At 38.7% G+C, this 27,546-nt stretch overlaps 1 protein-coding gene across 1 annotated transcript; it reads right to left on the minus strand.

The window, feature by feature from the left end:
* Window positions 1-862: 862 nt before the first annotated feature.
* Window positions 863-27,508, minus strand: p4hb (prolyl 4-hydroxylase, beta polypeptide). The gene is made up of 11 exons (XM_030142867.1): window positions 27,181-27,508; window positions 25,423-25,629; window positions 21,889-22,022; window positions 21,584-21,721; window positions 18,776-18,880; window positions 18,503-18,628; window positions 16,109-16,309; window positions 15,111-15,231; window positions 11,849-12,030; window positions 10,140-10,253; window positions 863-2,379 (listed from the first exon to the last, which is right to left on the minus strand). The coding sequence occupies exons 1-11, from the start codon at window positions 27,317-27,319 to the stop codon at window positions 2,308-2,310; spliced, it is 1,539 nt and encodes a 512-aa protein (XP_029998727.1). The 5' UTR covers window positions 27,320-27,508; the 3' UTR covers window positions 863-2,307.
* Between the last annotated feature and the right edge of the window lie 38 nt (window positions 27,509-27,546).

A 27,546-nucleotide genomic window follows, 5' to 3' on the forward strand; every position in this document is an offset into this window, starting at 1 on the left:
TGTGTGGATCCTCGTGGTTTTTCTAATCCACACATGAGTTTGGCATCAGTCTCAGTCTCATTCCAGGTTTGGTGTGGAACCCATCGTGTCCACTGGTGTTACATACAGAACCTGAACCTTTAAACACTAAAAAATCGTGAGTGATTTTGCAACAGTGGCCATTTTTGTGAAACACTCTGACTTGCATAAGTAGTTCAATTCCCAAACTGTACCAGTGACAGAATACAGAGATATTCCAAAAAGTAGCGTTTAATTTTCATATCTTTTTGGCCACGTTACGTGCAGATTTTTTTGTATTAAATATAATGTAAAATAATATAAAAATGTGTTTTCTTAAAAAATAGTTTCTCTTTTATCTCAGTAAATATTATATATAAATATAGAAGAGTAATGTAAGAGGAAGAGGGACATATATTATTAATAATATTGTAGAGAGAGGGGGTGGGATTAAATAAGTTACACTTCTTCCCACCCCTTTTCGGGCATGTAAATGCAATTATTGTGCTTTGCTTCTAAGATTGTTATGATTCTTGATATTTGTATTATGTATGTTTTGCAAGTGCATATATGTTAAATTTCATTGCATGTTCAGAATAAATCACTAAATCAAATCAAATATTTATTTTTAAAGTAGACCCAAAGTGCTTCCAAACCTGCTTCATAACATTCGTCTACATCTGGTTTGAATTTTTAGCCTCTGACCTGTTTTTAGGACCAGTTTCATGGAAGAACCCACATGCATCGATTACATTAAGATATAGTTTCACTGTTTTTTTTGTTTGTTCTTATAACACACTGAAAATGACAATAAATATATTTTTAAAAAAAACCAAAAACAAATGAACAAAACTCCAGACTCGTGTTTGGGTTTTTTTCTTCTTTTTATTGGCCACCATTTCACGTTTCCACATCAATTTGGATATGATGGAATGCTTTGTTGAGGTTCCCCCACCGTTGTACAGTTGTTGAACCCATCCCCTTACTGTGCTCAACCCTCCCCGCCAACCCACACTCACACACACACACACACACACACACACACACACACACACACACACACACACACACCTGTGGCAACGAGGAAAGTGAGTCAAAGGGGATGTGGGAGGTACAGTATGGGTGGGGGGGGTGAGGCTGTGCGTCTGCTCCCTCATACGCTTCAGATTTAACAGACACTTCTCTCGGACCAACCTGACCTGTAAACCGTACCAATCTCTGTCTGCTTTAGTAACCGCAAGGAATCTCTGCTTAGGCGTGAACGCAGTGCAACCTGTCAGAACTGGGTTCACAAACCGGCCCAGGTCTGAGAGTAGTGTGTCCAAGGGCCGACTGACCGACTGCCCCCACAGGCCAACTGACCACAGCTGGGCACAATGGTACATTAAAAATGACAAAACCTAAATTAAAAAAAAAAACAAAAGAAATACTCAGTGATAGCAATTAAATAACAGGATTTTCCCCAAAAAAAGTTAACCTTTGTTCCATTTTAGAAAAAGTCAGCAGCCGTGCTGAAACGAGGACACTGTACTGAGAAGTTATTTGGGAATGAAGAAAAAGAAAAGTAGACTTCCCCCACACGAACATAAAGAAAGAATTGGTCTCAGCTACAGAATGGGGGGAGGGAAAAGGGAAAGGGGAGGGGCTTTGTGCTACACTGGACAAGCTCTGAGGTGAGGGTAGTAATAGTGAAGACTTAAATACAAACACACTGATAGGATGGCCCCATGTCCCCTGAGACATCAGTCCTTCCAAAAACCACCAGGAACCAGGTCCTGTGGACTCTGATCCCAGGGAAATGAACACTGGCAGCACCCCCCTTTAGGTATGGACATGTACAGGTCACATGACTGGTTGAACTCTTACCCACAGTGAACAATGGCAAGAGGAAGGAGGGGAGCGACCGGAAGAAAAACAGAACATTTTTGAAAACTGGATTTCAATGCCATTTTTACATTTGGTTTAAAATACTCAAGGCAAACAGCTGATGTGGAGCTTTGTAGAGAAGGCATTGAGGTCTCCATAGAGGTGGTGGTCTGTTCCACAGAGCCCTGCCAGCTGGGACCAAACCAGTCCAGCCACAAGTGACAAGGGTGGAGATGTGAGGTGGCGAAACGCTCCGGCCACGCCACTGATGGACGAGCTGGCTACCAGACCACTGACGGACCGAGAGGCAGTTAAAGGGGAAGTATTAATGTTCGTAGGACAGGGAGGGGCTGTAAGAAGGTGAAGGTGATGGTGACTGGTGGAAAGGTTGGGGAGGGGCGGGGCATGTCTCCTCTCTTCTCTCTCTCTCTCCTCTTCCAGCTCTTACAACTCATCATGTCCATCATCCTCTCCGTCTGAGTCCTCATCCTGTCCTTCGTCCACATCATCCAAGTCCTGGAAAACAACAAGGGGCGGACAACGACAAACATGAGTTCTGTAACAGGACGTAGGTCAGGGGTAGGGCTGCTCGATTATAGAAAAAAAAAAAAAAAAAAAAAAAAAAAAAAAAATCACCATTATTTTAGCAATTGAAATCACGATTATTAAAAACGATTATTTGTTAACCTTAAAGTTGTTTATTTTTTTCTTGCAAAACAATGTAAAATATACTCTTTAAACATAAATAAAGCTTTTAACCACTAAAACAAAGTATGTTCACTTTTGTATGAAACAAAAAAATCTTTGAATGCAAATAAGTGTACTGTAAATTCAAGTATGTTTCCTTTTGTAAATAAATAGTGCACTGTAATTAAACTGCTATAGACTTGCCATAGAACTGTAGCAATAAAAAAAACAAGCTCACGTAAAGTGCAAATTATAAATTCCAGTATGTTCAATGTAGTATGAAACACAGTAAATTCAGTGGCGTGCCGTGAGGTTTCAGTTCAGGCCTTCTGTATACATCAGCCATCTAGAATACGTACGTTAGGGTTATACGGGTTAGGTTAGGTTAATACAGGAGTTGCAGCGTAAAGAGATTCGGAAACTGAAGATTGCATTGCGGACAAAGTTGTAGACGGAGTTGTTTTTATGTGTTTTAGTTTTTCATGAGATTATGATAAAGGTGGCGGTGGTTAAACTTTAGATGGTTACAAAGGTTTGTTGTGTTAGCGGTCGGTGCGGACACAACTATGAAACACTTTTTGCACGTGTTGTGTTTTTGCTCTTCGTCTTCTTCATCAAACCCAACGTGATTCCATACAATTGAATTGGACTTGCCTTTTTTGTTTACCAAGCACTTCTGCTGTGATTCTCCTGCCGTTTTTCCAGACCGCTAGGTACAACTGTCCTCTTGGGGTGAATCTGCCGGCTAGCTGGCAGCAGTAGCTTAGAGGGGGGCGGGGCAGAGCAGCTCATGGGAGCTTGCCTGCGCGTGAATTAAAACGACTCAAAATTAATAATCGTTTTTTCTCGATTACATAATTTTTGTAATCGTTGCGTGTAATAATCGAAATCGTAATTGAATTTCGATTAATTGCACAGCCCTAGTCAGGGGTGTACACTCATTTTCTTTCAGGTTCCACATTCAGCCCAATCTGACCTCCAGTGGGCCGGACCATCAAATAACAGCGTAATGGCCTATAAATAATGACAACTCCAAATTCTGTATATACAAAAAATCTGATTAAAGTATGAAATGTTTTTCATCATGAGAAATGGGAAGAAATCTGTCAGTTTCAGTGGTCTGCCACAAATTTGTTAGAATGGAGAGAGCATTGTTGGAAAAATGTGGGTAGATTTTTAAGACCCCCCATCAGGGTAAATCCAGAGGTGGTTCTTCTGAGCGTTGGACACAGTGTGGATCAAAGGAGGCCGATCATGATCATGTGTTCTGGGACTGAACCAACACGCACCGATACTGGAGGGATATTCCCAGGACTTTAATATCGGTCTTCAAACTTCATGTCACCTTTAACTTTGTAAATCTATATCTTGGTGATGTCTCGCTACTAGAGCGGAGGGAGGATACAAAATTATTACAGGTGCTTTTAGCAGCCAGCAAGAAATCTGTTACTAGAAGGTAGTTAAAGCCAACTCCACCAACATTAGAAGACTGGTACGAGACCGTCTGGCAAATTTTCAAAATGGAAAAATTGACTTTATCAGAATCGAGAGGGATAAATTTGACCATCTTTGGGACAAATGGATTAAGTTTGTATCCTCTAGCCGTCCAGAATTTGTATCACTCCTCTAAGAATTTCTTCTTTATAATCTCCCTGTCTTTATTCTTAGCGAATGTTTTACTTTTGCATAAACATGTGTAATGTTTAAAGAACCCAGAGGTACTGAAAACTGTGATTGTCTTTTTTTTTTTTTAAGGGAGAAATACCAAAACTGTAAGCACTCAGTTCATGTTTTTTGGGTTGTTTTTTTTTTTTTTTGACACTGTTGTATGTATAAAATAAGAAATACAAAAAGGACTCTAATAGATATCATGTATGAATGGTAATGCTGAGATATCTTGCTCCTTTTCCAATAAAAACAAAATAAAAAAAAAAAAAAAAATCTTTTTCATTTTACAAATGAAAATTTTTTTTAAATGTTTAAATTTTATGTTCTTATCCTGGTTTTTATCCCAGATTGTTTTTATCTTTTCTGGTTTTTATTGTGTTTTATTGCATCTTGTTTTTATTTATTTGATCCTATTTATTTATTTATTTTTACTTATCCATGCTGCTATACTGATGAATAGTGGAACACTGAGCACTTTTTGTCCGGTCTGTAAGCGTGATCAAGTACCTGTCTTACATGTTCAACGTATGTATTGTTGTAATACCAAAGCAATCACCTAGACTGCAAAACAAATCTACCTACAGGTACAAATAAAGTAACCTTGACCTTGAAACTATCCAAACAAAAAACTAGAAAAGCACAGAGTGCAGACCTCCGCAAAGGCAGATCATTTTTATTTTTTTATTTTTCTTTATTGTTTATATCTTATTTATTAATATTTAACACTGTTTTATTAAATGCTAGTTCCTTTGTTGGGATTGCACTCAAATAATGTTCTGATGTTAGTTCTGAACTAATAGAATATGAACATTTGAGCAGGATCTGAAACTGTAACATCTGTAAAACAGAATTTCAGTTGTAACAGTTAAATTTTGTGATATAGCATTAGATCCTGTTGTGATCAAACACAGATGTGTTTAGTATTTGTGCATATCTCTGGTGTAAATCACTTCTTCCAGGAAATAATCATTTTTAAAAAAGAAACAAACAAATAATTGCCTTTTTAACAGTATCATGATATATCATGATATATTGCATCATGATCCCAATATTGTGATTTGTATCGTATCGCCAGATTCTTGCCAATACACAGCCCTAATTACTAATGAAAGCAACATTAACTTTAAGAGCTGTCAAAACCAAGGTTCTAATAGTTTTGGATTTTTCATTATAGTTTAGTTTTATTTAGTTTGGACTTTTTTTCTCTAATTCAGTTCGTTTTAATTCGTTTTTAGAGCAGGTTTGCTAGTTTTTATTAGTTTTCGTTATTTTCTAAATGCTTAGTTTTAGTTTAGTTTTAGTTTTGTCGTCTCTTTTCTCTTCTTCTCTGTCGTCGTATTCAAATAAATCCCAGACAGGACTCTGCTGCTTTCTCCCAACTTTAGTCTCCATGTTTCCAGGTAGAGTGGGGACCAGAAGACAACTAAACGACAAGTGACAAGAGGTGACGGACCGTTAAACATCATATGGTGCCAGCAGCTAAAATTGCTTGAGGGAAATAAATCGATTTTATATCAATCCGACATTGACGAAGATAAAAACAAAGGGAATTTTATCCAGAAATTTTATCCGTTTTAGTTAGTTTTGTAAACACACAATACAGTTTCAGTTAGTTATCATTTTTTCTTTTAACTATAGTTTTTATTTATTTTAGTTGACGAAAATGTTTAAACAATTGTAGTTTTTGTCGTTTCGTTAGTTTTCGTTAACGATAATAACCTTTGTCAAAACAATATATAAGACATTTTAAGGCCTAAAATTCATTGATTTTATTTTACATTTTAAAGAAGGTGCCCATATATACCCTGGAAAAAATCTCAGACTCAAAACTAACTAGTGGAATACATCAAATCACTCCCTCACTCAGAACACGTAACTAATACAGTCATCAACAGCAAAGCATATAGAGCTAATGACATGTTGAGTTTGCATCCCCATTCCTCCACGTCTAGTCTGAAGACAGCTGGGCTAAGCAGGTGGACTCATGCAGACGGCTGTTAGTGCAGTCCAGTGCTGCACGTGCTGCCATCATGGGAAGCCTCAGGTCCCCAGGCTAAAACCAGTACCATTTTACTGGCTCACCAGCAGCTGCTTAAAGTATTACTGGACTAGAGTCTACCGTGGTAAAATTAGACTTCTGAGAATGGGGCGTGTCGACAATAGTGGAGTGGAAAGTGAAGGACCCACACTGGTGTGCGCTGCAGCAAACCAGTCAGTGATTCAAATGCATGACTGGTGATGTCTTGTATCCTCAAGTTTCTATAGAAGTGCACAAATCTACAACAGTAACACCATCAGATGAATCTATTTTCCTTTTATTTAGACAGTGCTGTCAAAAATACCTGCATCTTTAGATCACGAACCTCATCTGACAAATTCCTTGCACATCCTATTCAGTTCAGGCTTCCATGTAAAATTATCCAAATCCACAATGTGCCCAGATGTCCCACTGAATGCATTTTTCTTATTTCCATTTCCTACCCTGTTTTCCAACATTCTCCCATGTCACTTTGCAATCTAACAATTAGGGGTGTAAGAAAATATCGGTCTTGCAATACATCACGATATTTCATTTGACAATACTGTATCGATATTACAAAGTACTGTATTGATATTTTTAGGTATTTATTCAAATGCAGATATTGTAGAGGTTCATTTTAGTTTTTTTTTGTTTATATTTTATTTATTATTAAGTAACATTAATTTATTAAATAATGTTCGTTCCTTTGTTGGGATTGCACAAAAATAATGTTCTGATATTAGTTCTGAACTAATAGACTATGAACATTTGAGCAGGATCTGAAACTGTAACATCTGTGAAACATTAAAGTTTTAACAGAGGGAAATTTTGTGATATAGCATTAGATCTTGTTGTGTAAATGTGTTTAGTATTTGTGCATATTTCTGTTGTAATTCAGTTCTTCCAGGAAATAATCTTTTAAAAAAGAAACAACCAGTAAAAAATTGCCTTTTTAACAGTATCGTGATATATCGTATCGTGATCCTAGTATTGGGATTTGTATCGTATCGCCAGATTCTTGCCAAAACACAGCCCTGGTAACAACCTTTCTGTACTTTCTACCCATTGACAGAAAATTAACTTCAGCATAGGCTGCAAACTCTCAAAAAATACAGAGCCTCGACATAATTAAGTACAGACGTCTTGAAATGTGAACAAGTGTCTGTGCATCTGTGTGGTAAGGTTCGTGACGATCCTGTGGATTCTCCAAGACACTGGTCAGCATCATTTTCCTAAACACATGCTAGTATATGCTTACTTTAAATTATCTTTTCAAAAGAACCAGTGTGTAAGATCTAGGAGGATTAAAGAAATTGAGAATTATTGTATTTTCACTGACTTACAATCGGACATTTAGATTTACAGAGGAAGCAGGTCACTGGTGAGTTTGACATGATTCTCATATTATAATTATTCAACTAATGTCGGTTGAACTTCATCTTGTGCGCGTGCTAGCGTTTTGTGCCAAACATCCATCTAAAAAGTGTGTCACTACTAAGTTTACACAGGTCTATTTTAGGTCCTTTTAGACATGACACTGAATATGCATGTAAAAAGCACGGGGTGGGGGTGGGGGTACATCAATGCCAGACCTGGGGCTGTATTCCTAAAGATTCTTAGTGCAAAGACTTGCTCCTAGTGGCCAAATTCTACAAAAATTCTTAGAATCATAATGTTTTCTTAGAATTTCCCCTAAAAATGAAGAGTAGATCCTAGTAGAGATAAAAGCTATTCCTAAAGAATCTAAACCCTTACAAGAGCTCCTAAGGTGAGATCTGTGAAGAGCAGGGAAGAGGAGTTCCATAAGCAGAGGACAAAATGGCCGACAGAAGAGGCAGGAGGGAGATTCTCCAAACACTGGATGACAGTGACTTAATTAGACGCTACAGATTGGATCGTGCAGGAATCATATTTGTGGTTGATCTCATTACAGATGCACTTACTTCTCCAACCCAACCCCACAATGCAACACCACCCCAAATTAAAGTCATCACAACACTCAGGGATTTGACAACAGGGAAAATGCAACAATGCAGCAGTGATGACCTGGGTCTGTCACAACCGTCCATCAGCAGGGTCATCAACCAAACACTGATAAACAGCACTGTCACAACCTCCTGAGGCCGGTCAGCAATCACAGACACTGATGAAAGCTGAGCCTGTTTACCCTCGTTAAGACCAAATTGAGTTGAAATGTTGAAAGTGCAAAAATTACCAGCATGCCAATTAATATGAGCAAATAAATATAACCATCACCGTGTGAATAGTGCGCCAGTGGGCCTGAGTTTTTTCACACATTTTGTCAGATAATTTGGCTCAGATAGTAGAGCGGGTTGTCCAATAACCGAAGGGTTGGCAGTTCGAATCCCGCTCTGTCCTAGTCAGTCTGTTGTGTCCTTGGGCAAGACACTTCACCCTCCCTGCCTCCAGTGCCACCCACACCGGTGTATGAATGTTTGGTGGTGGTCAGAGGGGATGTAGGCGCAAATTGGCAGCCACGCTTCTGTCAGTCTGCACCAGGGCAACTGTGGATACAGATGTAGTTTACCACCACCAGAGTGTGAATGTGAGAAAGAATGAATAATGGGTCAATAATGTAAAGCATTTTGGGTGTCTAGAAAAGCACTACATAAATCCAATCCATTATTATTATTAATTTTAAAGTATAGCTTACTATTCATTTAACAGATATTTTCTTTTATGTGAAACATTAGTTACAATTACACAGTCTTCATAAGATTAGATTCTACAGGGGTTGGACAAAATAATGGAAACACCTTAAAAAATCAACAAAATATAATTTAATATGGTGTAGGTCCGCCTTTTGCAGCAATTACAGCCTCAATTCTCCGAGGTATTGATTCATGCAACTTGTGAATTGTTTTCAAAGGAATTTTAAGCCATTCTTCAGTTAGAATACCCTCCAACTCTTTTAGAGACGATGGCGGTGGAAATCGACGTCTTCCTTGAATCTCTAAAACTGGCCATAAATGCTCAATAATGTTGAGGTCTGGGGACTGTGCCGGCCATATGAGATGCTCAACTTCATTAGAATGTTCCTCATGCCATTCTTTAACAATTCTAGCTGTATGGATTGGGGCATTATCATCTTGAGGTGAAGGTGTTTCCATTATTTTGTCCAACCCCTGTATGATTAAGTTTATGGATTTGAGGGTCCATCCCTTGCCCATTATCACCAAAAATATATTTTTTTTCTAGCTTTTAGGATCAACCAATCACAGCTTTTGAAATGATGAGTCATACCTAGCAGCAGGGTCAACCACATGTCCTCACTAAGATAGGAGTTTCTGTCCATTCCTTGCTCAGAGTTCTCAGAGTGTTCTGGAATCACTCCTAAGCTAAGACTCCTTGCGAGGAATTTTTAGGTGAAGTTAGGAGCTCTGTGAGAGGATTCTCAGAATCTTCAGGAATACGGGCCCTGAATCATTAGCCACTTTTACACAGATCCTGGAAAAAAGGTCAGATGGTGATCCCACCTTTTTTCCACTATTGACTGATTTCTACCGCGAAGCCAAAGGAGCAACAGAGGTGAGACAGGCTGGTTGTTGTTGTTTGGAACATGTGGAAGAGGAAGCACACACAGCAGTATTGAAATTATAAAATCCCTACAAATGATGACGTTAACTAAAAAGACACAAATCTGCAAAAATTTGCAATTTTCTGTTTGCAGTTGCAGCCCAAAGGTAAATGTGCTTTTTTTCCCTCATGCAACAAGGGGAATTTCAAAAACATCAAGTGACAGATGGTGAAAGGAAGGAGACTGAGAATCCTTCCACTGTGAAAACTTGATGCCTTAGAAATGCAGGGAGTTAGTGTCACAAACCCTGGTAATAATACATCTTCAGACAGAGAATATGGACATGTCTTAAGAAAATCTCACCTCTGCATCCAGATCGTCATCATCGTCTCCTGCAGGGGCCCCGCCCTCCTTGCCACCACTCTCCAGGAACTTTGTGAAGCCTTCCAGTGTTCTCTCCCCATTGTAGTCGATCACCTGGCAATGAGAAGTCACTTCAGATACATGTGCATCTGACTGCATAATTTCATTTCCCCAGTTTTCTATTACGGCTGTAAGAAAATATTGATTCTGCAATACATTGCGATATTTCATTTCACAATACTGTATCGATATTAAAAAGTACTGTATCAATATTTTTAGGTATTTATTCAAATGCAGATATTGTGGAGATTCATTTTATTTTTTTTGTTTTTCTTTTTTGTTTATATTTTATTTATTATTATTATTTAACAATCTTTTATTAAATAATGTTAGTTCCTTTGTTGGGATTGAACTAAAATAATGTTCTGACGTTAGTTCTGAACTAATAGAATATGAACATTTGAACAGGATCTTAAACTGTAATGTCTGTAAAACAGCATTTAAGTTTGAACACAGTAGAGCTGCAACCGATTAATCGACTCAAAGTGATCCAAAAAAAATTATTCAACCACAGTTCTCCAGAATCAAAGCTTTGTTTCCTTCATTTCTCTGCTGTTAAACATTGGTTCCACTGTTGTGTTTCACACGGACGCTTATTGTGACGCACAAAGAAGCTTCAATTCAGGTAAACTGCAATAGAATATCTCCCTTCAATCAATTCGAGTTGATTAATCGAATCAGAACTTTTTGCATTGACTTCAAGCACCTAATCGATTTATCAGTTGCAGCTCTAGAACACAGGAACATTTTGTGATATAGCATTAGATCCTGTTGTGATCAAATAAAGATGTGTTTAGTATTTGTGCATATTTCTGGTGTATCATGATATATCGTACCATGATCCTAGTATTGTGATTTATATCGTATCGCTAGATTCTTGCCAATATACAGCCCTATTTTCTATAAACTACATCTGAGACCGATTCCTAATTGGGCCATTCTAAAAGAAGCCGGGCACTCTGGCTATATCCCTGCATCTTTCTCTTCTCTCATAACTCATCACCTAGACAAGTTGTGAACACCTGGAAGGCAGAGTGAGCAAATGGAAAAATGCATTTGCTTTCTTCGAGGATGTCCTTTGATTGCACTTTTAATGTGCATCTTCTTTTAGCAATAAAGGCCTCCTAAAGGGCACCCCATGGCCACAGCTGCAGCTCCATCCTTTCTTAGCAGCTCTATATCATGTGCATGCTTCTTCTAAGTAGGGTCACAGGCCAATCCCTCTACCTAATATAGGACGACCACAGTATAGAATTCTCATCACAGTCTGCTGAACTGAAGTGTTGCACGAGACCGCCCGGTTAATAGATGAATTATGACAGGTGCAAACTGAGTAGTATCTTCAAGTGAAGTCATGGACGAGGCAATATATTGCTTAAGAAAATGACAAGGCCAGCAGGCTCAGGTTTCTGCACGTGATTAACAATGCAATCACGGGCCAATAATGACTCTCGCAGGACGCTTTTGGCAACAAAATTAGACTCAAATTACCGGCCAGATCACTATAACTCACAGCTGAAAAGAAACCGAGGGATACAGGAGGTGAAGACACTGATGCTTTCTATGCAAGTCGTTCAAATGTCCATGCATCTCTTTTCAGCTCCAGAAAGTATTCCTGGCGCATAAATAGTCAGTTACTGGGCGCTCACCTTGCGATCCTCTCCTGCAGGGAAGAATTTAAGAGTGGGGAAACTGTGGACTTTGACTGCCTCGATCTCATTGGCTGTGGAGTCCATCTTGGCCACAATGGTATCAGCGCTATCCTTATATTTCTCTCCCAGCTTTTCCCAAATGGGGGCCAGCTGTTTGCAGTGTCCACACCAAGGTGCATCTGGAATGACAAAAAAAAAAAAAAAAAAAAAAAAAAAAATGATAAGCCATGTATTCCAACATGGTGAACATTTCACTCACATAACCAAAGACATGAGTTTATTTGGTTGAAAACATAATTTGCATAACCCCCTGCCTTTTTTTTTAATATTTCTTAAATTTGCTTTATATTTTTATTGAAACATGACTATTGCATACACGTTTGGTCATAGAATATACTTAACCACAGAGTTAGACACGTAATAGAGCTGCTTTGTGATCCATATTGGCCTTTTCAGTCACCATAGTATTGTTTTTATTTTTTTAATAAGTACAGTATGTCAATGTCTAAGCTTTAGGTGTTAGTGTGGCAAGGTTCTCAGGACTCTTGTAGAAGTAATGGGTTACAAATACCAACAGACCAAGCTGTACATCACCTAATTTATGACTCCCAATCTCCCTTTATGTATAAAACATAGTAGGTGTCCAAATTTGAAGTACTAGTTGCTTGGTATCAAATCTATTTTTGTGTATAGTGAGAAGGAGCTGGTCTCATGTATCAACTCTTCAACATCTGAAAAAAAGGCAAAGAAAAGAAGGCCAAGACTCAAGTTTCAGACACTGCAGTAAAACAGCTTTGCCAAACTTCTCACCCAAGGGCAGTGGGTCTTAACTTCCAAAACAGAAACCATTCACCAAGTGAACTAGCGGTGAAACTTTAGGCTTTTTTCACATAGGACTACTATGAGCAAACACAATGACTGTAATTTGATGATTCTGTAATTGAAAATACATTCAACTACACTCAGGTAGACTGGTTGTTTGACATCTATGAAAAAAGATACAACATCAATGTAACTGACAGGTTGCTATGCTAGTGAGTTTCTCAGTCCATTTATAGTGATACTTTAACTCGAGTTTGTGCAACGCGTTTCACTGCTGAAAAAATGATGAAGAATTACAGTAAGTGCATCAGTTACAAGCCTAGATTCTGAACTGTGACATGAAATGAGACCTATTTGCACAGATGCTTACAATTTATGCTTTTGGGAAATGTTTTTCGATTCATTAGAAAACTCCAGTGGGACATATTGCACCACTACAGTCTGGATAATTAATGGAAACACAGCTAAATGGACAGGGAAAAAGTCAACTTGTGTTTACGTCATCTAGATGTCAAATAATGTTGGTCCAAAATTATGCAGAAAGGCATCACTTCTAGTAAGATATGACAAAAAGTTATGACACATAGCCAAACTCTCCAGAGACCAGAGAAAACCAGAGGAAAACTTGATAGTTTGGTTGCAACTCATCTACATATTACAAGATATAAATAAAGTTGCAATCCAGATCATGGATTGTTTTTGACCTCAAAAGATTATAATACGATCCTTTGGCTGGTTCGCCCAGCCCTACACTGGCAGCAGGAGTACATACACTGGAGATTTTACATGGAGCCTGAGCTTCATGGCCTTATTCCCCTTTGGCTAGTGAGGAGGAAAGTCCGCACCTGGCCTGTCAGGGAGTATGAACTTACCCCACTGTGCATGATAAGCTGTATTTAACCACCAGTGAAAATTGGGATGTGGTTGCTCAAATAAAAAAATCCAGCTGCTATATTTAACCCTATCATTTCAACAGTAGTGTCTGGTAACAAATCAATTTTAATGTGTAGTGAGAAAGAGTCTGTCTCATGCATCAGCTGTTTGACATCTGAAAAAAGGGCAAAGGAAGAAAGGCCAAGATTCATGTTTCAGGCACCAGCTTTGCTAGGTTTTTCACCTACTAGCAGCTGCGCTCAAGTTCCAAAACAAAAAAAAACTTTTACCCAGTGAACTAGTGGTGCAAAGCACCACTGCTGACCCATGATCCATTGGGAAGTTTGGTTACTTAGCAAAACAGAAAAGAAAGAGAATGCGAGTGTGGCCTATGTTCTCCCCTTTCATCAAGTAAATATGAAAAAAAAAAGGCACACTCAGTAAGGCTGTAATACTACAGACAGACAGATAAATACGATTGATCTCAGTACCTCTGCCTTTAACAATGTGTGGTACAACTATGATTGAATTCAACTGTTCGAACACTTGTTTAATGAAAAGACAGCAACAGTGAGCCTGTTCACATGCACACCAATACTCCGATCATTATCCGATTTCTGGAGTTATCCGATTATTCAAGTGATCATGTAAACAGGATAATCTGATAGGCTTTATCCAATAACGGCAGTTATCTGATTAGGAGAAATCTGATTAACACACCTAGATTTCTCCTCAATACTCCGATGTCTTCACGCATGTATACAAGTCAGTCTGATTTCTTTTTGGTTTTTTTACATCCGCACATTTGTGTTAAAAAAAAAAAAAAAATCTATATAGACGGAAGTTATGCAGCGACAACATGAGCCTAAGGAAAAAGGTAAACAAAGAAGGAAATGAAGGATAGCAGCAACATGTGACCTATTTTGTAGTCTTATTAGCTCCTCCCACATTAGGACAGCTAACGCTGACACCGTAGGCATTGCCATGGTAACAAGACAAGATCAGATGTTTTGAAAATGACAGGAAGTGTATGTCTTACATCATAACATACGTACGTACTCCAAAAGAAATCAAACTGACTGAAACATGTAAACCAGGGTTTTTTTGATTATCGCATTTCTCAAGTGCATGTGAACATGTCGCATCTGATTACAGCAATTATTGGATTACTGCCAATTACCTGATTTTTATGGTCATGTAAACAGGCTCTGAATGAACATCTGACCTATGGTCAGCCAAGATCTCAAGTGTCAAAACAACATAGTGAGACCACTCTGTTCGTTTTACCACATGTTTTTCTTTGCTCTTCTTGTCCTTGAAACGTTTGTTTGGTTGTCGAAGTCACGACACAGTGAGTGAGTGCACTGTATCTTATTTGTAGGAAAAAATATAGCTCTGTCCAGTAATATTAGGTTATGTAATGTGGTGGCTACAGTTATTTTATAGTCAGATAATTCATGATATTCTAGTCTCCCTTTTTTCTAATTTGAAATGTGATTGTATCTGGATCATGATCCGAACTACGATTTTGTGTTTTAACAGCAACAATGAAAAGGGTCCTTACAGAATTCCACAAATACATTCTTTGTTGGATCGAAGGCAATCTCCTCAAAGTTCTTGCCGACCAAGACCTTGACTGGGGTCTTGTCCCAGTCTTCAGGGATGTCCTGGCTCATAAGGTGAGGCTGTGAGAAAAGAGAAAAGTTCAGTATACACTTTAAATCATTTTGTTCCAGTCAAGAGCACTCTTACTTGACAAACTGATGTAAAAAACAAAAAGGTCAAGTGTGCAAACTTTCATGTTTGTTGAGCCAAAAAGTGATGGTCAAGCAAGTTATGTTAATGAGGAAAGCATGAAAAGCAACTAGGGATGTAACGACTACCAGTATAACAATAAACTGCGGTAAAATTCCCGACTGTTAGTATTACTGTTTAAATTCTAATTGTCATGATAACTGTCTTTGATCACCGCACTTTTAACACAAACTTGATATGGGAAATGGTCAAACAATGGCTATAAGGTTCCATCTTTAATGCACATTTGTATGTTTGATGTTTACATGTTAATATTTGAATGTTTCTGCCAACAGAAAGTACGTTGTGCCTATTATTTTATTTGGGTTTTTTTTGTTTGTTTTTTTTTTTTTTTTCAAAGTACAACTTGGTTAAATTATTTCAGTGTGTGTATTAGTACTTTTTGAACATTTTGAGCACATTTCAACAATACCGTGATAATGATAACCGTAATAATTTTGGTCACAATAAGCGTGATATGAAACTTTCATATAGTTACATCCCTACAAGCAACAAAAAAAACTCCAAAGAAAAACAAACCAGTACTTTCTGAATGTTCTAACTATTTCAGAGTAGCTACATTCTGAATCACAAACACCTGCATCTTCATAAAACCACAACAGAGAATGAACAGAGCTGAAGCATTGGAACCCCCCCGATATGCCAACCTGTGCAGACCATGGCTTTAATAGGAGTGGGGATTTAACGTACTATTACTTAATCTCGACCACTACTGCATTGTGTAAATAACTATTCAACAGCTCTGACCTTCAGTTTGCCCTCTGTGAACTTAGTGCAGAACTCTGTGATGCTTTCTGCTGTGATGTCATCAGACTCAGGCTTGTACTTGGTCATCTCATCCTCCAGAGTGATGAGGCGGATGGCGGGGCACTCCTCTTTCTTCAGGCCAAAGAACTCCAGGATGCGCTGGTTGTCGTCAACGTCACTGTCGATAAAGATGAACAGGATCTGGACAGGGAGATGGAAATTCAGCGTTTAATTTGAGCAGGTCACACAGAAGCTGACTTTCAAGGATTCATGACACATTAGCAATGAATAAAATCTTTACAACAATATATATTTGAGTTTTATCGAATAATCAAACAGGTTCATGAAAGGGTATCTTTAAAAGTCTCTGATCTCAAAACTGTATAAAGAAGTAGAAAGTTTAAAAGGTAACAATACAGTGGGTACGGTTACATGATGTTTTTTTAAATCTGATTTATTTTTCCAGAAGAAATTAATCCGGAAATAAAGTACTTTCTCTTCTGTTTACATGGAAATGTTAAACCCAAATAAAGGTTTACATGAGAAACGTTTATTCAGTTCTTGCAGCCCTTCTGTTAGCTTAGCTTAGCATGTTCACTGCATTTCCATGGTCACATGTAGCCAGTTTTTTTAAAAGGTGATTTGTTGTCTTTTGCAAGTGATTGTGAAATCCGATTCTCCCTAATTATTTCTTTAGATCTGCGACTTACTGCACTTGGACAATCTTGGGACTGTTGTGTTGACGGAAGTTGGAAAATCTTTTTGTTGGAAAGGATGCATGCGCTAAATTAGCTTTGCTTTACTGTTTTAGCTTTGCATTAGTTTTTATTTCCCCAGATTTTATTAGTGCAGTAAGTCACATCGCCATGATTTGAGCCTCAGTTTGTGATCATATTGACCCCACCGGACTAAAGCAATGTTTAGCGAGACTTGAATTTCACAAAATCACTCATAAAATACTACAAATCACCTATAAAAGCCTGGCTACATCTGACCAGAGGAATGAAGCGATTATACTAAGCTAAGCTAACAGAAGGGCTGCGAGAACAAGGCAATCGGTGCACTGCAGTGCAAACTGATTTGCCCACTTATTGAACTCATTAGTGCATGACAAATAAATTAATAAAAAAACAAGTGGTGAACTGTTCCTTCAGGGTTTTCCAGGCTGGTAGATCCCATCAGAATAGCCCACTGGAACGCTTTGGTAAGACTAGACTGCAGTGCATATTCTTCTGCCAGCGCAGAATGTGTGCGTCATCACGACAGGACAAGTTAACGAGCATGCGCAGAATGGAAGGAATAAAGTTCAAACGGAATAATGGGTTTACATGTCCAAGGAATAATTTAGCCTGGATTCAAAAGTGGATTAAAACAGTGACTTTAATCGGGTTTAGATTTACTCCAAACTTTTCTTTTTCAACTGGAATAAGGTGTTTACATTGGCATCTTAAATAGGATCTAACCTTTAATCAGTTTAAACCAGGAATAAAAGTTGTCATGTAAATGCACGGAGTATATATAAAAGAAAAGTGGGGGAAAAGAGGTGGGAAGAACGTTATCGTAGGAGGAATGGGAGTATATCAATGAGCAACAATGGAAAACAACATGCTCCCCATCATGGAGGGAATATGGTTGGCAGAACATTGTGAGATATTTGATTACACCAGCGCAGAAATCTCAGGATACAAGATGCTGGAGACTATGTGGTGAAAGTAAAGCCAATCATTTTCATATATTTTTCATATACTTTTTGACAGGCTTTGAAGAAAAGCATGGAGAAAATTTTCCAAGTCCAATTTCCATCCACATTTGAATCACACATTCACAGGATAAATATCTAATCAGAATATTGTTGGTATCAGGTAAAAAAGCCATCACTAGGAAGTGGCTAAAAAAGGATGCACCAAAAATGGAGGACTGGATAGAGGTTATAGGTGACATCTATAGGATGGAGAGGTTGACTTTCTCTGTCAGACTGGATTCAGACAAATTCACGAAGTATTGGAAAAACTGGGTTATTTTATAACACTATTAGGAACCGATTTTGCTTGATAAGAGTAATGTGCATTTCGATTCATGTAAACCCTTGGTTCGTGCTTCACATGTTAAATGTTGAATGCTCATCTTATACAGGGGAAAAGAATGGAATGTGAAATATATTTGTTATTTCCCTTTATATTTTGTGTTGCTTTGTATATTCTTACCATTTTTGTCAATGCTCCCCTGTTTGAGTATGTTTTTGGTTTTTTGGGTTTTTTTTTTTTCTTTACATACATAGAAGTCATGCAACTGATGTAAAATGCAAAGATGATGCTGACTGAAAAAAAAAAAAAAAGATAAAAAGATAATTACAAAAAAAAAAAAAAGTCTCTGATCTCTTCAAACAGAACTTACCCGCCCCTTGAATCCCTCTGCCGCCTTCTTAAATTGGTCCATTTTGTCCTGGAAGTCTGAAGCAGCTTTGGGCAAGAACAGCAGGATGTGGGACTTGATGTCTCCACCAAAGATTTTAGGGGCAGTCTGCAGAGAACCGAAAAGAAACAAGTATAAGAAGTGACAATTTACACTTTTCAGTCAAGGAGTGCCATTGATGTGGATTTAGAAAAAATAAATAAATGGTGAAAGGTCATTCATGAATATAGTCCATGTAAGGATGACCGTCATTACCTGCTCAGTGAACTCAATGACCAGAGGCAGCTGGTTGGCCTTGACAAAAGCCAGGAGGTTTTCTTTGGTCAGCTCTCCATCAAAGGTATTACGGCCCTCATCAAACTAAAAGCAAACATGGAAACATTCAGATGTAAATACTGTCCGCCCAGCTGCTGTTCAGTCTAGTCTGCCTGTGAACACCAAACCCATTTACCAGACAAAACACCTCTTAACACTACTCACTAGAATCCTCTGGAAACCCCCCCAGTGGGCAGAGCAACCAGCAGACCGTACGGATTTACCAGCTTTTAAGAATAGACCTGGAGGTACAGCTGTGCCAAGCAGCACTTACTGGCACACAAAAGGAGGAGGGCGTTTGGCTGCTAACACCCTGCCAGTATTACAGGCAATGAAACCCAAGACCCTAACCCCTGCAGCTATAAACAAGTGACAGGGGTTGGCTGTTTATTAAGAGTGAGCCCCTACTTTGAGAGTGTTTTTCTGACAGCAGACACGTGGCTAAAGTTACAAACAAGGATCAGAGGCCAGGCCATAATAGTAAAGGGAATGAACCGTCTGTGCAAGCGTCAATGAAGCAACAACACAAATGTGACATTTTGGGTGTTGAAGACACAAGGTTTGTGGGATCATTTCTGATTTGTGATCTGAGTGAGTTAGATGTTGGATTTCAGCCTTAAAGACCCATAACTATTTTTGTCACAACTTTCAAATAATTTTTTTGTCTCTCAAGTGATATGTCACCAGTTATTAGAATATAATTGTGTTTTTCAGTGAAAATCATGACATCATGTATTTTCTGATGACCATGAAAAGACAACAAACTGTATTTTACACCAATTATTTAAATGCATTGTTAGGATTAGTCGATGAACAATTATTAAAAATGTTAGATCAGTGGATGATTTTATTTATTATTTACCTTTAAACACAAAGTCCCATTGAGATTAGAAATCTCTTTTCCAGGGAGATCTGGTTGAGAGTCTGGTTTCGACCGACTCTAGTGTATATGTAAAGTGTCATGAGATAACTTTTGTTATGATTTGGCTTTGGTTATATTAATACAATTTGATTGACACATAAATTTGATTGAGACCTGGTCAAGTTAGCAGCCATACAAAGTCAAAACTAGATAAAAAACACAGATGACACAATTAATAAAATAGAACAATTATTATTATTATTATTATTATTATTATTATTATTATTATTATTACCATAATGGCCTCAAGAAAAACAGTGACATTCCTCCTTCACTGCATTCTCCATGATACTTTTAAAATCATTAACAGATGAATGTTTGTAGTTTAAGACTTTTTGAAGATTATTCCATGGCCATGGTGTATGGCATTTTGGTTGACAGTGAATGTTTAAGTCTTTATGGGTTAAAAGATAATATCTTTTTGTGCTGTGTTCTACCTATATTGTTTTTGCATTTTTTGGATTAAAAAGAACATGTTTTTGACTCACTCTCCACATTCCTGCTCGGTCTCGAGTACTACAGTTTCAGCAACGTCAACACGACTGTGTTGCAGGCATGGATATTTACCATCTCAAGTTCTGATCAGCAGCGTGATAAACGCAACACTTAAACACATCTGCTATTTTTCACCCCTTTTTTTGTCACCATGCTGTGATGCCAATTAGTTTGTTTTTTTAACAGGAATTCTCCTTGGTTGAGGGGAACATACAATTTGCTATTTTCTGTTGTGCTTGACCTAACAATATCAAATGTGATACACAAAGAAAAAAAAAATTAGGTGAACTCTTCTGTCAGTTGGAAAAAAGTGACAGATGACAGTTGGAAAAAAAAAATTACTTTCTTTTCTCTCTATATGAAATGAATACATGTCAAAATGACACAGGCAAAAGTAGGTGAGCTCACTGATCACGTTACTCAAACTATATGGCAAGGGGGCCTCTGGACCATCTTTCAGTTACTGAGGAGTTAGACGCCCTGACATTACCCAGTTGCTTAATTTTTTATTTAGTACACCATGGACCTTGAACCATTTTGACAAATCAACATGACAACAGAGATACCAGTTTCCTGATAAGAATGCAGGATAAACTATGACCTTGGCTGTAAGAAATGTTGCAGTCAGTACGTGGACAATTAGAGAAGTGACTAACCTTCAGCATAAAGACACTGTGAGTCTGTAAGGTGTTGAGTCAGTTACAAGACACTGGGGAGAGACATGACATTCTTGGGGGTGAGGCTGTGAAATTCAAAGAACTGAGGCTCATCTGAAAAACGTTGGATGTGCACAACAGTGTTGGGTCATCTGGCTTAATTCAGCTGTGAGCCAGTCAAACACATGATGCAGGCCCACTTTCATGGTGGATTACTCTGCAGCATGAGCACTATGTTTATGCAGTTCCATTTCTTTTACAGTTCAAAGTGGACTGCATGCTGCTGTCCAAATAAAAACAATTAAATAACCCAAAACATAGCCTTTTTGGTATTAAGTAAAACGTGTCCGAGCCAATGGGGCTTCTTGGGGGGGCATGCCATCACCTTAAACAGCTCTTAGCTCAACATGTTGAAGTCATTCATCTTGTAGGCTGAGCAGCAGGCCCACGGCAGGCACGTCTGGAAGGCTTGGGTATCACAGACAGCCCCAGTTTAGTAACAGAGAGCGTAAACAGTGAGGTCAACAGCCTCACATTACCAAGATATAGATTAAAAGCACTTCAGCAGCGAGCCCTAAACTTATCCCATTCATTAATTTATTTATAATCTATGTTCTATATATATGACACTGATCTATAGCTCCAAAATTAGTTCCAAACCAAGACTGTACGTACCTTCTTGAAGAGGACAACGCTGTCCTTGGACACTTCAAACTTGGAGTACACAGCATCATCTGAGGTCATGGCAAAGGGAATGTCATCGATGGCCTCAGCTGCTTTTTCATAGGCTTGAGCACCAGGGGATGAAGCATCCTGCAGACACAGGCCCACAAAAAATAAAACTTTGTGCAAGTGATCCCGTGATTTAAAGTTTAATACACAATTGGTGGATTTTGACTTTCAAGAAATGTAAATTAATGACATAAAAACACAATAATGTCCAGTGCAATAGTTCAAATCTGGAGAGATCAGGATCATACCTTGAAGAATCCAATGACTGCCACCTCATTGTCAGCGATCAGAGACTCGGCCTTGGTGACTTCTGCCAGGGTGGCGACTGCTGGGCCTGTGCGCTTCTTCAACCAGCTGACGATATCATCTGCCTGTCTGCCAGCTGCAACATAAAACACAATAACTGACTGGACTACCTGTGTGTGCAGAGAGAACATTTAACTGCAACACATTCCACTTATTCTAGACCAGGGCTCTCAAACTCATTTTAGTTCAGGGGTCACATTCAGCTAAATTTGATCTGAAGTGGGCCGAACCAGTAAAATAACAGCATAATAACCTATATATAATGACAACTCAAATATTTCGTCTTTGTTTTAGTGCAAAAAAACCCCAATAAAATCATGAAAATACTTACTTTTATAAACTATCCGAACAAAAAGGATGCGAATAACCTGAAAAAACTGAAATTTCTTGAGAAAATCAGTGCAATTTTAACAATCTTCTGCCACAACTTATCATTTCTACATGTGCATTATGGATCAGATCTACAAAGACACTAAACACTGAGGAACAGGCAGAAAATTGTTAAAATTGTGCTTAATTTTCTTTAGACATTTCAGGCTGTTCATATTTGTCCAGGTTATTCACATTTTATTGTTACAGGATAGTTTGCAAATGTAAATATTTTCATAATTTAATGTTATTTTTGGACTAAAACAAGGACAACAATGTGAAGTTGTCATTATTTATAGGCATATTATATTTTTTTCACATCAAACTGAGAAGAAAATATGGTGTCATTATTTCTTGTAGGTTATTATGCGGTTATTTTACTGTAGATCATATTGGTCTGAATGTGGAACCTGAACTAACATAAATTCCACAGCCTTGACTGTGGAATTTTTCCACTTTGCAAATTCCTCCCACGGGCCGGATTGGACCCTTTGGCGGGCCGCATTTGGCCCCCGGCCTGCATGTTTGACACCTGTGTTCTAGACAATGTGACCAGTTAATAGATTTAAAAAATAAAAACCAAAGTTTCCCTTTAGATTTTTAACAAAGGTAAATAAACATTATCTATAATGAAGCAGGAAGGGACATAAATGACCTCAATCTAAATCACTGTTTCTCAATCTTTTTTGACCAAACACCCCTTTACATTATCATGACCCTCCTGCCCCCGAAAAAAAACCCAAATACATTGGGGGGGGGGGGCGGTTGATTGAGCTTATTTATGTTGCATAGGTAGTGCGTGACAGACGTTACCACTGAAGACCAGGGGGTGAGGGCACTGACATAACATGCAGCTACGATATTGATACTCATACAGACTACTGCCCCCATTTCAGTCTCAGCACCCCCTTCTCAGCTTTCTCATGCCCCCCCCCCCCCCCCCCCCCCCCCCCAAACGGTGTCCGAACCTCCCGTTGAGAAACACTGATCTAAATACTGCCACACCTCTGGGGAACATGTGTTTAAGTACATTTTCACTACCCTTACTGTGGTTAAACTGTACACACAGATCTGTGGAGACACCCTTCATAAATTTACTAGTGTTAAAATGTGGTGTAAGCCATTCCTGAGAAATATATTTAGACAATAATATCTGTGCTCAGTGACCAAAGAAACACTCCCTGCCTTCAGAACTTGTTCAAAAGCTCTACTCCTGAATTCAATGACATGAATTTTAAGACCACCAATGCCCCCTTTTGTCCGTAGAGTGGAACAGTGTTATTTCATTTTGGCCCACACAGAAGGCATAGCTTGCAAACTGTGGAGATACTGACTTCCTATGACAAAAACTGTACTGGGTAAGAATCACTTAGTCCTTTAAAGTCTGTGCATCATTAAAGGAAAAAAAAAAAATCTACAGTAACTTCAGCTGTGGTGGAATGAAATTACGTATGTATTATGACTGTATGCAACTTTATATATGCACCATTACATCTGTGAGGCAAGTAGTGCATGTTTTACCACAGATGCCTAAAATGCAACATACACAGTAATGCAATATGTATTGGTCATTTTAATCCAAAATCATATATAGTAAAACACTGCCCAAATTAATGTCTAGATTGTACACGTTACTACAATTTTTCCAAAATTTTGAATGTCAAACTATAGTATTAGAATATTATGATGTATGATACTTTTTTTGATACTTAATTTTTTCCAACACCTCATGCAACTTCAAAGGCTACCTGAAAAATTCTTGACAAACATTGATTACTATAATCATCATTATTATTATTACTGTTAATATTGTTATTATCATCATGCCTAATAAATAAGTTAAAAGTCGGTGAAGTTGAAAAAATGGTTTAGGTTTCCTTGAACTAAGGAAACACTTAGACTTGGTAGTCAGGCAGAACCAGTGATGCAACATGGGGCAATTTCACTGTGAAATGCACAATAATACAGCACACAGACGTGATGCACTGCTCTGAATACTTGAGCAGTGCATGCGGGACAGTAATAGGGTGTTTTCTACAAGCTGTATTCAAGTCAACAGTCCATTCCACAAAACACTTCCCAACATCCTCCTCCCCCTCCCTTTTTTGTAAACCAAGCCTGGCCTGACCCAGCAGAGAAGAGGCGACGTGAAGAACTGCACATCTCCCCGCTTGGCCAGGAGGCGGACTCAGAGTCAGCATGAGGAGAACGTGCAGAGGGCGCCCGGCCCAGTGTGCTTCAGTCATACTGCTGAAAGCCAATTGGCTAACACTTGGGTCATGCTGCTACACAGCTCATATTACCAGAACGTACAAACTACAACTGTTCTCAGAAAATACAATCATCTATGAGACCTGAATGACAAAACTTTCATTATGACAGGGCTTACACAAGATTGCATCACTTTATGTAAAAATAAAGGAAGTTCTTTGGGCATAGAGAAAATGTCTCAGGATATAAACGGTTCTGAAAGTCAGCATGAGTATCTTAGCATCTGACATGCCTCCTGCTCTTTAGATTTGCAGTGCATTTATAATAATAGGGCTGCAACTATCTATTTCAGTACTCAACTACTCATCCACTACTGTAACGACTTATTTCTATTTATTGTAGCAATAAAAAAAGACATTACACCTTTAACAAGAACACTGGGTGCACAGCAACTAGAATGCGATAGATAGATAGATAGATAGATAGATAGATAGATAGATAGATAGATAGATAGATAGATAGATAGATAGATAGATAGATAGATAGATATTCAACAAATACCGCAAAATACTTTCTTCAGTTAAAAAGTGCATTTTGTGCATAACAATTACAGTGCCTAACAAAGTTGGTTTAACGAATAACTAAATACTCAAGAGTTGCAATCAGCATTAAAATAAACATTTTTCCTTGAACAAAGAAGTCACCAACGACCTGGCGACTACTAAACTAGTCGTCGACTAATTTTACCTTTGACAATTTGTCAACTAGTCATTGTTGCCCTACATAGTAATAGAATTGATATACTACCAAAAAAAACTGCATCAATAAAAACTTGCTTGTACATGTCTTAATTGCTTTAATTTAAGCCTCATCTGATTCAAACAGCTGAATCTTACCAGAGTACTCTTTGGGTGACCCCTTCTCTCCACCCTTGAAGAATTTGATGGTGGGGTATCCTCGTACGCCATATTCTTGGGCCAGTTCAGTCTCTTCTGTTGCGTCTACTTTACCCAGACGGATTTCAGAGCCCTCAGACTTCAGCATGCCAGCAGCCTTGGCGTACTCTGGAGCCAGGGCCTTGCAGTGACCGCACCATGGGGCATCTGTGGAGTACATAGAAAGGTTTACATTTGAGCCACATTAATACTGGGCAAAATAAGTGCAAGAAAAACAGCAAGACCAATCACTGATCAAATTGGCTATTATTTGTAAGTTAATGTCAGAAATTCTTCTCACAATTTCCAATATTTATGAATTTCTTAAAACCCAAGCTAACCCATGATGGTATTTAACAGACTAAGCAACTTGTGCCTTTGTGTTAGAGCAATGCCCCTGTTCAAGAATATAAACAAGTTTGTTGTTTAAAACTATAAAAAAAACTCCAATGAGAATCACTGATACATGTCCCAATGTCCAGCCAGTTCTTAGCAGGATAATTTCATTTCTCTGGTTGTTTCATATGATAATTTGAACGCCATGGTTGTCAGTTACACATTTAAAGGAAAGGACACGTCTTCCCAACACATGATCAGCTCTGCAGGAGTGACACGTCAAGTAAGTGACCTGCATTGCATCACCTTATGTTCTTGACAAGGAACAAAAACTTCCTTGTTTTATTCCAGCTCATATAAACGTTCAGATGAACTTTTGTAGAAGTACACGTCAACCTAGCTCCAGACGCACACAGTCCCGCCCAGCTGAGCGGGACGTGAGCAAACTATGCCCCCCCCACCAGAACCCCTCCCACTCTGAGCCCATTGGACACGCTCTCACACGGCGAACTCTGACTGGTCCACGCGTTTGTCACTCAACTCGAGCAGGTCAACAATCTGACAAAAGTGTAGCGGGATAGGCCTGCAGGCTGAGGGAGTCCAAACCTGAGCCAGAACACTACAGATGCACGTCCATAAACACAGGTTAGGTTCAATTATTAATGTTAGGAGGTGGATGACCAATGGAAGCATTTCCACAAAGCACAACACAAAGCAGGCAATTCAGAAAATGAAAGTTTCACCGAAACTTTTATCAACTAATCGAAACTTACAAGCTGTGGGCGACTGAAAACACACATTCTAAACCCAGTGATGCTGATTATTCTGATCTTTCCTTTTCCTTTGTGACTGAATACTAACAGTGTTATTACTGCACCACGCCTGTGTTCACTGTCAGTCTGTTTCATACTGTGATGATGACTGATAAAATCCCACAGATGTGGTCAAGTAATACCAATGCCAAAGCTTATAATTAGCTGAAATACGATTTACTCTAATGATAAAAAGCTGTATTGACAACTTTACACTACATCGGCATGTTGGGTGTCCGAATCCAAGTTTAGCATTAGATAACGCTTCGATGCTAGTCAAACTCAACGGGGAAATAGTCTTACAAACGCAAACAGGGTCTTAAACCCCGTCCACTTCATATTTACATAGTCTGCACCATTAACGCTTGGCAAATTTTAATTCCGCATGAATGCAAAATTGGACACGACATAATTATGCTAGCCACGAACAACGACAACTTGTAAGAAGTGTCAAAGTTTAATGCTAACGTGTGGCTACGTTAGTTAATTTAGCTAGCTTAGCCCGGAGACCGGTAGCCTCCTGCAGACAGCTAGCGTTAGCTAGAGAGATTTGGGATGTAGGTTTACTTACAGAATTCAACCAGAAGGTTGGGATGTGCTTTGAGAGCTTCGTCGAAGTTACTTTTCTTGAGCACCAGGACATCTTCCTCCTCAGTGATCTCAGCTCTGCTGGCCACAGCCAGTGTACACACGAGCAGAAACTTCAACATTATTGTTGTCGAGCGTTCTTCTACACAGAGAGACGGGACCTGCAGACACAGTGGGCGACGGCTAAGCTGGAGAAATGGTCTTCGTTCTGGTCTTTTCCTTGTTTAAGGTTGGGAGAGTAGCTGGTATTTTGTGTCTACCGCTACTAACGTGGCATCGCACGCAGAAACCGGAGGGGTCAGCCGTGGTGCGCATGCGCATTTATCAGGCCGAAAGCAGTTCGTGTTGA

Source organism: Sphaeramia orbicularis, chromosome 1 (genome assembly GCF_902148855.1).
Source record: "Sphaeramia orbicularis chromosome 1, fSphaOr1.1, whole genome shotgun sequence".
NCBI classification, from domain to species: Eukaryota; Metazoa; Chordata; class Actinopteri; order Kurtiformes; family Apogonidae; genus Sphaeramia; species Sphaeramia orbicularis.

Coding starts and splice junctions, on each gene's coding strand:
- p4hb (XM_030142867.1), bottom strand. CDS start 27,319: ATGTTGAAGTTTCTGCTCGTGTGTACACTGGCTGTGGCCAGCAGAGCT. Junction 22,023..25,422: donor GTCACCCAAAGAGTACTCTG/GTAAGATTCAGC, acceptor TTTATGTTGCAG/CTGGCAGACAGGCAGATGAT. Junction 10,254..11,848: donor CTGCAGGAGAGGATCGCAAG/GTGAGCGCCCAG, acceptor TCTCATTGCCAG/GTGATCGACTACAATGGGGA.